The 13,366-nt window shown below is 40.1% G+C and overlaps 1 protein-coding gene across 6 annotated transcripts in view; it reads left to right on the forward strand.

Annotated features, from left to right (window-relative positions):
* Positions 1-13,366, forward strand: part of INTS6 (integrator complex subunit 6) — an 83,536-nt gene that overhangs the window by 44,592 nt on the left and 25,578 nt on the right. For 5 of the 6 annotated variants that reach the window (XM_075128330.1, XM_075128325.1, XM_075128328.1 and 2 more), the window contains 7 exons: positions 1,341-1,466; positions 2,120-2,274; positions 7,141-7,248; positions 10,205-10,357; positions 10,547-10,679; positions 11,252-11,346; positions 11,854-11,964. In XM_075128330.1, the coding sequence (XP_074984431.1) occupies positions 1,341-1,466; positions 2,120-2,274; positions 7,141-7,248; positions 10,205-10,357; positions 10,547-10,679; positions 11,252-11,346; positions 11,854-11,964 (881 nt within the window). The remainder of the gene's footprint in view (positions 1-1,340; positions 1,467-2,119; positions 2,275-7,140; positions 7,249-10,204; positions 10,358-10,546; positions 10,680-11,251; positions 11,347-11,853; positions 11,965-13,366) is intronic. The other variant, XM_048849077.2, reaches the window with a different exon arrangement.

Consider the following 13,366-nt stretch of genomic DNA (forward strand, 5'->3'; position numbering starts at 1 on the left):
TGCAGGGGGTGAGAGCTCCGGCTTGGGGTGAAGGCTCTGTGGTGGGGCCAGGGATGAGGGGTTTGGGGTGCAGGCTGCCCCGGGGCTGCGGTGGGGAGAGAGGACTCCCCCAGCCCTCTCTTGCTACAGCAGCTTGGGGCCAGGTGAGAGGGACCTCTCCCTGGCTGCGGCAGTTCCAGCTTGGTTGGGCTGGGCCAGAGAGAGGGGCTCCTCTCCCTGGCAGCTCTGGCCGGGCTGGGCTGGGCCAGGCTGGAGAAGGAGCTCCTCTCTGTGGCGGGCTGGGGGAGGGGCACCTCTCCACACGTGCAGGACCCTTGATAGCCTGCTGCACGGCTGTACAGCTTACAGGGAACTTAGGACACCCCCTTGGGAAAACAGACTTAAAATATAGTGTAGGAGACAATCCTGCATTGATGTGGACTGCATGACTTTATAAGTCTCTTTCCATTGGTATCTTGTATGATTTTATGTTCTGTTAAAATGCTCTAGTTGCACTATACCTTTTTAAAGGATTCAGTGCAATACTTAACAGTATTAGGGCAATACCTCAGGTTCCCCATCAGGAAGTAATAGAAGTACTCTTTTTATAGCTTTGAGACATTGATACACAGAGCACAGCAGGGCATTATTTGTCATTTGCCTCATTTTCTTACATTGACAACACAATCCTTACTTATATTGACAAACATAATCTATGAAGCAAAAAGAAAAGGAGGACTCGTGGCACCTTAGTGACTAACAAATTTATTTGTTAGTCACTAAGGTGCCACGAGTCCTCCTTTTCTTTTTGCGAATACAGACTAACACGGCTGCTACTCTGAAACCTATCATAATCTATGAAGACATCTTCTATTCTGTACACATAAAACTTGTTACTTTAAGTAATTGTATAGTTTGATACTTTTTTTATTTTTCTAATTACTATGTGGTTGGTTATACAGTAGTTACCAATAAGATATTTGCTAACAATAATCCACTAACATAGTATCTGAGGTACTACACTATTTCTTTATACAGGGTACTTCAGAATAGTATATAACTGCAGCTCCTCAAATATCATAACCTGGTAGATGTTGATATCTGGTGTTCTCTGAATGGCCACTGCTTTATAAACAAAAATACCTGCTTGCATGGGCAAAATAATTTTGAGAATGTAATAAACATGCAGCATACTGTCACTTTTAGAATACTTGTTACATTGGGAGAGGATGGTAGATGTCTTAAATTAAATACATTATAGCTAGACTTCTATTAAATGGATTAGTCTGAAAAAATTTCAAAGGTGAAGGGAGAAATATAAAATAGTAGACTTGGTCTTGAGACTTTTTCTTTCATTCTAGGTCGCTCATATTGTGTGTGTTCTCCAAAAATGCTGAATCAGTGTCTTGAGTCATTGGTTCAAAAAGTGCAAAGTGGAGTAGTAATAAATTTTGAAAAATCTGGACCAGATCCTTCACCGATTGAAGGTATTTGAAAAATTCTACATACTTTTATAACCAATTGGATTTGCATTTGGTATTCAAATTTAACAATAGCCAGAAATGTACATAGTTTAATTTGAAAGAAGCACTACAGTGTTAGACACCATTGTTCCTTTCTAATGTAATAATATGACCACATTCTTGAGTGGTTTAAATTTCTGTAGCTTTACTCCTTTTTTGTTCTAAATATGAATAACTTGCCTACTTCTTCTAGAACAAGTTCATGGAAAATACTAGCTTTTTTCTAACTCTGAAATGTTGTATATTAAAAGTTCATTCGTGTCATCTTCATGCACCAGGAAAATACTTGATTCGTCTAGTATTTGTGATAAGGAAAGGACACTTCAATTGAGTTCTGAAAGTACATCAGATAATAGAAGAACTGTTTTTTTTTCAGACTCCCATTCAGTAAGCATTCAACAGTGTTACTCAACTCTAAATTAGTTAGCATTCCTGCTGGAAATGCTAAAAATTACTTGGAAACTGGTATATACTATTGTTGTGGTTTCTAATATACTTTTAAGGATATCCCTCTTAAGGTGTATAAAAATCCTTGCACACTCCATTTAAAGTGTTTAAATAATTTGAAATACTATATAATTAAATATAGAGTTATGGAGGTAATTTTTTTTTTATAGATGGACAGATGGATATAGCTAGGTCTTTTGGACCCCAACCTTGGCACAGCTGTCACAAACTTATCTATGTCAGACCAAACCCTAAAACTGGAGTTCCCATAGGCCATTGGCCTGTTCCGGAATCCTTTTGGCCAGATCAAAATTCTCCAACATTGGTAAGTCCTTGAAGTGAGGGAAAAATCATTTAACTGTTTCCTGTTCATGGGTTTTAAATCCTGGGTTACCTGGTTCAAATATAAGCACTGTAAAGGAAATTCAGGCTAACGTCTGCTGCATTTCTTTTCAGAAACAGATGTTTCAACTGCTGTGAATAAGATACTGCGTGGCAATTAACATACTATGTTCATTGTGGAATAATTGCATAAGAGACATCTGCTTCTTTAAGAAACAAACTGCCTATAAGACTTTTATTGCTAACATCTGAGCACAATGCTGTGAACATTAAACATCTTACTTAAATGTATCTCTTTGGAGTTTGAACAGAGATCAAACTGAGAATTTTCCCTTAAGACACAATTTAGAATGCAAACAAAGATCCTAGAACTGATGCATGTTCGTCTCTTTATCATGTGAACTATCATATTTAACCATCCAAAAGACATACTATTGCTGGTTAGGGGCGGGGGGGGGGGCACTTCTATGTAAATATCTCCTAAATTGGGAAAAGGTAAAAGCTAGTGGTGACAGTGTTCTTTCAATGCAGAAGTGGCAGAGTTGGCCCGTATCTCCTGTTGTTCAGTGTAGCAGTGCTTCTAATCTACCACAAATAGAAACTTTACCTCACATTGTAAAAAGTCTTCACTTGCAATACATTAGTTTTCTTTGTGCTCTATTTAATTACGAATAAAAGGATGTACCCATGCCAATTTGTATTAGTAATGTAGTATAATATAACAGTCAACACTGATTGAAAATATTAGTTGAACTGATGTAATTTTGGGCTATTTCCTGCTTTATAAGAGGATCTTCACTTTAGTCTTTGTGCCCTACCTCTGATTTATTAAAGTTTACAAACTTTAAGGTGTTCTGTGCATTTGGCTTGCAGAGAACATGAAATGCTTCAACTGAGTATAGAAAATGGAAGACTAGTGTGGTGTGTGGGAGTATTTTATTCTTAAATTTAGTTCTTATTTAGTTTGTGTATATTCATTGTCTCATTGTGCCCAGTCCAGTAAGACATACACAGCCTTCTGAGCTGTATGGCAGGCTAGCCTATTCTGAAGAAAAATTAAACTCCTGCAACTGTTTAAAAAACAAACACCTCCTCCCCCCAAAAAAACAAACAAACAAAAAAAACCAACGTTGTGCACTTGGCTATTATGGAGCTGTTTTTTCATTCATCTGAGTCTGGACTTAACACAGTTTTATGAATTACTGCTCTAGGCCCGTGGTTCCCACGCTTTCTAGTAGTGCGGCTCTTTTAAAGATATTTCAAAACTTGGTGTCTCCCCTCAACCAAGTACCCCCCCCTTTTTTTAAATAAAAACTTACTTGGGACAATAGAGTTCAGATGATTTTGAAACTTCATTAAACTACACACAGTTTAATTATATAATCTGATCTAATCTGGGTTTTTAAAACTAATTTGAAAATTTGGATTGCTTGGCATGTTTGGACACAGACTAATATTTTAGTGACAAGGATGGGTCTGTTAAATAAAAGTTCAACTATTGTACCTGCTTTGACCAATCTCGCATAACTATGGCCTGCTATGTCTTAACTGACTGCCTATCCAGTTTTTTTGCTGCCGCTGGTCAGAACCTCCAGGGCCTGGAACTTTCCTTTGATTCCTTCAATCTGTAATAAGTTAGCCATGGTGCCTTTTGTATATAGTTCCTGATAGTAAGTTTTAAATAGTTTTATAGTTTTTAGCAGTTTTGTAGTTAATTTCCCAACTTGGGGACCTTCTCTATCCCCATACCCCCTTGTGAGTACTGGGGAGAACTTGGGACTTCAAACTCTGTGTCCTGCCCACATTCGGTCTTCATCAGCAACAATGACCAGCTCTATCTGTCGTGTCTCGGGAAGGCACACGTCGCAGCTAGGTGTATTATCTGCCGCTCTTTCCCTAGCCATAGGCATGACATGAGGGAATTCTGGCTTAGAAAAGACCTCATGCAGAAGGCCACAAAGCTAGCGTCGGACACAGACTGAGGCAACCCCTGAACATCAGCGTGAATTGACACAGAGCACACTTCCTGCCAGAAGCTCTGACTGTTGCAGGGTGATCCATACCCACAGATTCCCCCCTTCAGCATCTTGTCAGGAGACGGAACACTTGGACAAGCATAAGAGCACCCTCTAGTTCTGCTTCAAAGACGTCCAATACAACTTTGCCTAAATCGAGCAAATCTGCTTGTTCAAACCCTAAAGACGTTGGACATCCTGAGTCCCCGGGCCATGACTCTAAAGCTCATAAATACAGGGCTTTATCAGTATTAGACTCTGTACCAATAACATCCACTCCACTGGTACCATCCAAGGCAAAAAGATGATCCATTGATTCCAGCATGATCACAGCTTCTACCACTGAAGGTACCATCACTTTATCGCACACCGGCCACACAGAGCCTCCCTCCTCCAACCTTGACAGCACAAATGGATTGGACTCCTTGTACTCCAGAGAGATCAGACTTATACTACACTGGAGGATATCTTTGCTCTTTGAGTCTCAGTTTTCCCCCATCATTTGGGACCTTCTCTCCTGACTCCACCAGGGGATGTACTTTTGATAGAAGCCTATCTCCTCTTCTATCTGCTAGCTGTGCTTTTCTTCCGCCAAAACTGTTGATTCCATTGTTGGATCCAGACCCTTTTTTCCCCTTCCTCAGCAGAATTCGAACCTCTAGAAGAGCCGTCATCTCCTCCAAGAAACATTAGTCCAGATAGGAGACCAAGCCTTCTAGTACCAACATCTGCCTCGACATTAGCCTCAGGACTGTTTGTACCCCATGCCTTTGAGCCCCCCACAACTGCCTCCTGAACCAACAGGATAGCTATACTGGAGAATCTGGGACCTGTGTGTCAGATATAGAGAGCCCATGTATTCTGCAAGGGAATCATTTCACCATTCCTTTCTAAGGGAAGAGTCAGACACTCCTCCTGAGACCCCATAGAAGAGGAGGAATATGAAACAGTTCCATCTCTAACAACAAAATTACCGTCTTCATCGCCCAATGAAGCAGTCATCCTGGCATCTCTGTCCCCTCGGAACAATCATAAACAGATTCACAATTCATTGCAAAGGGTGGCCAGAACAACTCCAGATCTCCCTAGAGGAGGCCTAGGACCCTCAATACAAACTCCCGGATATCCTGCAAACCACCAGCTCCAGTTAATAAAGCTATTCTGGAACCTGCTAGAGCAGCGTGGCAGACATAACCACATACCCCACTACTCCCAAGAGGGCATAGAGGTACTATTTTCTTCCAGCTAAGAGAGTGGAATTTCTTTTTACCCATGCTGCACCAAATGCTCTGGTCATCAAGGCTGCCAGGGAGGAATCTAGACAACAACATTTTAAACCCACTCCTCATAACAAGGTGGCTAAACATCTAGTCCTATAGGGAAGGAAGGTTTTCACGTCTACTAGCCTTCAGTTTTGTAAAGTGAACCATCAAGTGCTGTTGGACAAGTATAGCTATCTCAAATGCACAGATTTTTTTTGGATAAACTACCACAGCAGGACAGCGCTCTCTTCCAGGAGGTCATAGAGGTTAAGCTGATGACCAGAACCACACTTCAGTCAGCGATTGATGCAGCGGACATGTCATCTACATTGATGATAATAGCTATTGTGATGCACTGAGAGTTATGGTTGCACACTTCAGGATTTCCCAGGAGGTCCAAATCACTGTGGAGGATTTTTACCCTCTGAGACCTGTTTTTTCAATGAAAAGACAGATCAGTCCATACATGCTTTAAAGGACTCCGGGGCCACATGCTGCACCCTGGGAACATATACGCCTGCCCCAAAAAGGAAATATCACAGGCAGCCTTTCTAGACTGGCTCCTCCACAGTTGTATCATTAGTGATCTTATGACCTTCCTTTTAAGAGACACAAGGTACAGAACACTAGTTTCTCTGCACTTTGCATGTCTAAGGCATCATTTCAATTCAATCCCATCCTCCAAGGAAAAGATATTTTTGACAGGAATTTGAGAGCTGCAAGCCATTTATGAGGCTGCCACTTCCCAACCGCCATATATTATTTGAGGGTTGTTTAGCACTCTGTTTCCATAACTGGAGTGCCATAACAGACAATTGAGTGTTAGATATCATTGTTACTATGCAGTTGGGTTTACTTATCTACCTCTTCCAAAACCCCCATTTTCAGTTAGGAGGTGGAATCCCTCCTCCAGTAAGGTGCAATAGAGCACTTAGAGATTTTTGCTCTACGTATTTCCAGGTTCCCAAAAAGAAGGTTGGAGACCTATTCTTTAACTTCACAATCTCAACAACGTTATTCACAAACCGATTTCACATATGAAAGACATCCTTTCACATGGCTGTTCACCCTGCCCATAATGGTGTTTTCTCAGATTCATGGTGGGTCCTGACCATTTTCCATACAGGGTGCTCTTATTTGGCCTCACCATTGCGCCCCCCCTCCCAGGTTTTTACCAAGGTCTTTCTGGTAATAACAGCTCATTTCAGACAGAATAGTTTCACCATTTCCCCTTCTCTCAATGATCAGTTTCTCATTGCAAAGACATCTCAGGAAGCCCATAAGTCGACCACATCAATGCATTAACTACTTTCTTCCGATGGAATCGCTGTGAACTTTGAAAAGTCTCTCCTTACTCCAGTTCAGCCTGTAGACTTCACAAGGATCACCCTATATTCAGTTATGGCACAAACTTCCTTACCGTGGGACAGGTTTTGAACTATGAGCGCCCTAGTAGGTCAGGCTATACTCAACTCTCAAGCTCCAGTTAGAACTTATCTTTCCCTTCTGAGGCATATGGCTTCATGTACTTATGCTACCCCATTCACCAGACTCCTCCTATGTTCCATTCAGGTCTGGCTCCAGACAGTACATTCATCAACCAAACACAGCATGAACACCATGGTAACAATTCCTTCAAGAGTAATGTCTTCCCTGATCTGGTGGAAGGATCACTATCAGGTATGTGTGGATGCACCCTTCTTACCATCTTTGCCAGACGAGATAAGTGTTACAGACGCTTCTCTCTTAGGCTACAGAGTCCTCATGGACAACCCTATGGTGCAGGGCACTTGGATACCCTGAGAAACCAGGGTGCACATCAACTTTCTGGAACTCCAGGCAGTTTGAGAAACTTGAGAGGGTTTTCTACAGTTCATCTGGTCCCGCTATGTCCTCAATGTCCGATAACATGACAACTATATTTTCCTGTGTGTAGAAGCAGTCATCCTGTGGAAGTGGTGTATGAAGAATTGAATCACCATGTTGGCAGCTTATCTTCCATGAATTCAAAATGTGTTGGAAGACACCCTCAGCAGGCATTTTGCCATCGATCACAAGTGGGAATTGCATGATTCGTTAATAAACATCATCTTTGCTCATTGAGGGACGTTTCCTTCTCAAACAAATGAGATGTAACGCATACTGCTCCACAGGAGCTCTAGGGCTACACTCTCAGGGCAGTGCTTTCCTTCTTCCCTTATCAGACCATCTCAGCTATGCTTTTCCTCCCTAACCACTCCTTCCTCGGGTCCTGCAGAATATTCTTCAGGACCTGGCAAGTGACGTCCTTATAGTCCCCGATTGGTCCAGACAGTTTTGGTTCCCAAATCTCCCACAACTGTCATCTGAGTCTCTGATCACCATCCAATCCTTTCCTGATCTCTTGACACAGGAAAAGGGCAAGATCAAACATCCCAACTCTGAAGAGCTTCCTCTAATTTCTTAGTTTTTGGATGGGAATCGACATTAGAACATTACTGCTCTCAAGCTGTATAAACAATCCTTAATAGCAGAAAGATTTCCACTAGTAAATGCTATTCAGCCAAGTGGAAACGTTTTTTCATCTGGGTACATCAAAACATTTATCTCTCGAGTCAGTGGATATACCCCTCATTTTGGACTAGCTTTTCTCTCTCAAAACAGCTGGGCTTTCCCACAGCTCTGTATAAGTTCATCTGGCAGCAATCAGTACGTGCCATCCACTATCAGATGGTTGTTCAGTTTTCACTCACCTGTTGACTACCACATTCTTAAAGAGACTTATCAGAACTTTTCTGCCAGTAAAGGGAACATGTTCCTCATTGGGACTTGCATCTTGTACTTTCGGCACTCCCAAAGCCTCCCTTTGAACCAGTATCTACATGTTCCATGTGTCACTTATTAATGAAAGTTGATTTCCTTATGGCCACCACCTCAGATGGAAGGGTGGTTGAGCTAGGATCCCTAATGGTGGGTCCACCATTTGCTATATTCCATAAAGACAAAGTCTCTTTAGGACTATGTCCGGTATTCACTTCCAGAGTAGTTTCGGAGTTTCACATGAACCAGTGAGTACTTTGTTTTTTCCAAAACCGCATGCATCTGAAAAAAGGAGACCTCACTCCCTTGATGTGTGTGACATATTCTCGCCTGCTACCTGAAAAGGACAAAACAAAGTAGAAAATCACCTAGATAGTTTCTCGCTATAGCAGAACGAGTCTGAGGTCAAGTTATATCGTCGCAGAGGATCTCGGGGTATATCCTGCTTTACCAGTAGTTGCATCTTCCTTCCCCTCATAGGGTGAGAGCTTGTTCTACAAGAGCATAAGCAACTTCAATGGTATTGCTTCAGGAAGTACCCTTATTTGTGGGGGAATTCTGCACCAAAAAAATAAAAATTATGCGCACGATATTTTAAAATTCTACATATTTTGTCAAAATAACAATATGATCATAAGAACATAGCTAAGGCTATGATTTGATCATGGAGGTCATGGACCGCAGACCTCCAGGATTTCAGCCCGCAGCAGCTGGGAGCTGCAGGGTACCCCCACCTCCTCTGGTGGCTGGGAGCTGCGGGGTATCCCTGCAGTTTGGAGTGAAAGGGGTCCCCTGCCAGCTCCCCAACCCCCGCAGGCAGTGGGGGATACCTGGCAGCTCCCCAGCGGGTGGGGGAGGGGTAAGCAGGGAGTAAGCAGGGTGGGCCCTCGGGGAAGGGGCGGGGTAGATTCTGGGTTGACCTTGAATTCAAAACATGATCTTGTGCGTAAAAAGGTTGGAGACCACTGCTGTAAAACATGTTTTCTAATCTTCTTGTCATTCTTGTGGCTATGCTCTGAACCTTCTCCAATTTATCAACATCCTTCTTGTATTGTGGGTACTGGAACTGGACATAGTATTCCAGCCGTGGTTGCACCAGTGCCAAATGACCTCTACTCCTACTCAAGATTTCCCCTGTTCATGCATCTCAGGATTTCATTAGCTCTTTTGGCCACTTCATCACACTGGGAGCTCATGTTCAGCTGGTTATCCCCCATGCTCCATCCCTGTCCCCAAATCTTTTTCATAGTCACTACTTCCCAGGATAGAGTTCCCCTATCCTGTAAGCATGGGCTACACTCTTTGTTCCCAAATGTCTACATTTACATTTAGTTGTATTAAAATTCATATTGTTCGCTTGTGCCCAGTTTACCAAGCGACCTAGATTGCTCTGAATCAGAGACCTGACTTCTTCATTGTTAACAGAAAAATTGGGGGAGTGATTATCTGTAAACTTTATCAGTAGTGATTTCATTTTCTTCCCAGTCATAAATAAAGATGTTAAATAGAGTAGGATAATCTACTCCATTTGCAAATCATTGTCCTTGCCTGACCTGTTGACTTAGCAGTTAAAATACTTAGCTTTTACTTTCTAAATATACTTACTCTATATTAAGATAGTATTTACTACCTGCCTAAACCCAACAGCTGTTCAAGGTTCAATAAGATGAAATATTAAGTTAGTGTTCATATTTCTTTATTTCAGAGACACATTAACAGATACTAAGGGACAATTTTCAAAAACACTTTTATATTGTTTCAGAGTAAGATTTAGTATGCATAGATCTTGTATTTGTTGGTGCAGACCCACACTTAACAGCTGAATGTTTCTGTTTAGCCACCTCGCACATCTCACCCTGTAGTGAAGTTCTCCTGCACTGACTGTGAACCAATGGTCATTGACAAACTGCCTTTTGATAAATATGAGTTAGAACCTTCACCGCTGACCCAGTTTATCCTGGAAAGGAAATCTCCTCAGACGTGTTGGCAGGCAAGTTGAATATGTACTAACTAAAGGACGTTTAGCTGAGAAATAGTATTCTGTAAATAACTTGAAATTAAATTATAATTATATGTGTTGATTTACTGTAAATTCACTGACATCAGACCTTTAACTTAGAACTCGCACTTAAAAAATATTTATGTACAACATGAATTACACGAACTCTTCTTATTGCAGGTGTATGTGAGCAATAGTGCAAAATATAGTGAACTTGGCCATCCTTTTGGTTACTTGAAAGCCAGTACAGCACTGAATTGTGTGAACCTGTTTGTGATGCCTTACAATTATCCAGTCCTCCTTCCCCTCTTAGGTAAATACAGCTTTCTCAAATCCTTCTGATGTGGTAGGCAGATGGAAAATTGCTTCAGCCTAGTTACATTTTTTGTGTTATTAATGCTACTGTTAATAATCATAAGCCTATACAAATCCAAAACATTAAGAACGTAATATTTCTACTGAAAAGAGAACTTCTAATTTTTCTGACACCTACTATATTCATGATTCACGTATCAAAAAATTGCTACCATTCCTGAATCTGAGTATAATCCTGTTGATTTCTAAAAATGAGTGTTTATTGTTCAGGTATCTTACTCCCTTTCTAATATGCTGTGACTGCCACTTGCCCCCCTGCTGCTACTGCAAAGGCACTCTTTTCCCACTCCCATGGATCTGATGAGTTAGATTTTATAAATATGTTACAAGATTCTACCTTCCTTACAAATCTCATGGATTGCATCCAATAGTGATTAGCTCGGATTAAGCCTTAGTGTAGTAGGACGAACCTTTAGAAGAAATGTTCTTAGAAAATGTGTGGTGAGTGATGCCTTATATTAAGAAACGCACCTCTCATTTAACTTTATCTCTGTTTGTATAACTTCTTAGATGACTTATTCAAAGTACACAAAGCAAAGCCAACCTTAAAATGGCGGCAGTCATTTGAAAGCTATTTGAAGACAATGCCTCCTTACTATCTAGGGGTAAGATGATTTATTGTACGTGCTTTTTAAAATTGCTGCTGTATCCTATAATTTATGGTAAACTTGTATCTTCAGTTATTAGCTAGTTCTGTTAACTTCCTTCTTTTGGATTATATTTTATAAAGCAATTAGGATGTTCTGAACATAATAAAAGATTAATGTGTACAAATCTAGGATTTCACATTTATGGCGTCATGTACGCCCCTGGAAAAATAACTTTCCTAAAATTTACATTAATGTCTTGACTTTTCCCTTTGACCATAATATTATAAAAACTTGGTCAGGTATAACTACTGCTTGAACTATACCTCCACGAACATTTAATAATTCCCCATTAATGTTGCAATACTTAAAGGAAACGGATGTTATGATGTTGTCTTCAGGGGTTGCAAATTCACTTTGAAATGAATGCATTAAGCAATATTGTGCTTTTAATTCTTGCTACAAACTTAAGGGTACAAATGTACAAGGATATAAATATGTAAGTGTATATATTACTTGTTTCAGCCTTTGAAGAAAGCTGTGAGAATGATGGGAGCGCCTAACCTTATAGCAGACAGTGTGGAATATGGACTTAGTTACAGTGTCATTTCATACCTCAAAAAGTTGAGTCAACAGGTAATGTTGATGCAAAAGAGCAATAAAAAATGAAAACTAAAATTAAAAAACACTGTTATACTAATATCAGACTAACTTGAAAATATCAGTGAACCATGTTGGTTCTCATAGTAAAGGGGCAAGAAACCTCAAGTTACCTGAATTCCTACATGTGATTACTGTTGGTACATTTTCCATTCTCTGAATTAGTTGAAAACTTTGTTTATAGACTAAACTGTACATACATACTGAAATGTGGCTGATTGGATGACTCAAGGTATATAGTATACGAGCAGTATTTTCATATGTGCCAACTTGAATATATTTGTGATTAAAAAGGCGCAGTCCTTTCTGCTCTGTGCTAAAAATCACCTGGCATGAGATTAGGGATTTGTGCCTATATGTAATTGGGCCAAAATGTAGCCGCCTTTCCTATTTGGCCCATAGTTTTTGAAGTGCTTCAGGTTCCATAAAAAATGAAAGGCATTAGCTAAATATAAAACATCAACAGTGCCTTTCATCCCTATCGAAGTGCTTGCTTACAAATGAAACAGGCACAGAATGGACAAGGTTACATCCCAAGCCATTGGCAGTGGTGGGGAATCGAATCCACATCTCCCGGCTAGTCTCCTGCTCTAGGAGCTAAAAACCATTGATTTCCCATTATCGCTTATGTTTTGTGTTGTGTCAAACTTTTTTTTTTGGATAATCACAAAATTGAGTAGCTTTGACACAAATGGATGTAGAGATGCAAGTATTAATGCCTTTGTATGTTAAAATTTCATAAAGTTTAAAAATCTTCAATATAAATATTATTTTTTAAACTCCTAGCTATAGCCTGTGGAAATCTGTGATGAATCTTACCAAATTGTGTGATCATTTTGCTCAAAAAATCTGCATAATATATAAATCTGTATATTTATACATTTTTGGCTCAAAATACATAAAATACATTGTTCTACAGTATGTTTTAGCTACGTTGGAGTATACAGTGATCCTTCTTCAAATATTTGTTTCCTTTTGAAAAATTCTACTAGTTTAAGAGAGTTCTGTTCTTAAAATGGGAAATAACATTTGATCTTGCAGCATGGAAGGAACTTCTCAAGTGCAGCCTCTGAATAAACACTATATAGCAGTCAGAAGTTCTCAAATGATTTTTGGCTCATTGTTCAGCTGTATTCTGCCAAACCACTAGTGATACATTTTAGAGCATATTTATTTTGGGACATACTGGGCAGGTGAAAAATTATTGGCTGTGGTGGATTGTCTGCCAAATGGAGGAAGAATCAAAAGATTGCTGTGTGTTCCCTCATTTTGTTGGAGTTGAACTGCTTCTTCCTTGCTTTAATCTCTGGTTCTTTTCTTATCTTCTGTTGACTTTTTAAAAAAAGAAATTGACACAATCATATGAGTCCATAATAAA

This window comes from Caretta caretta, chromosome 1, assembly GCF_965140235.1.
Source record: "Caretta caretta isolate rCarCar2 chromosome 1, rCarCar1.hap1, whole genome shotgun sequence".
NCBI classification, from domain to species: domain Eukaryota; kingdom Metazoa; phylum Chordata; order Testudines; family Cheloniidae; genus Caretta; species Caretta caretta.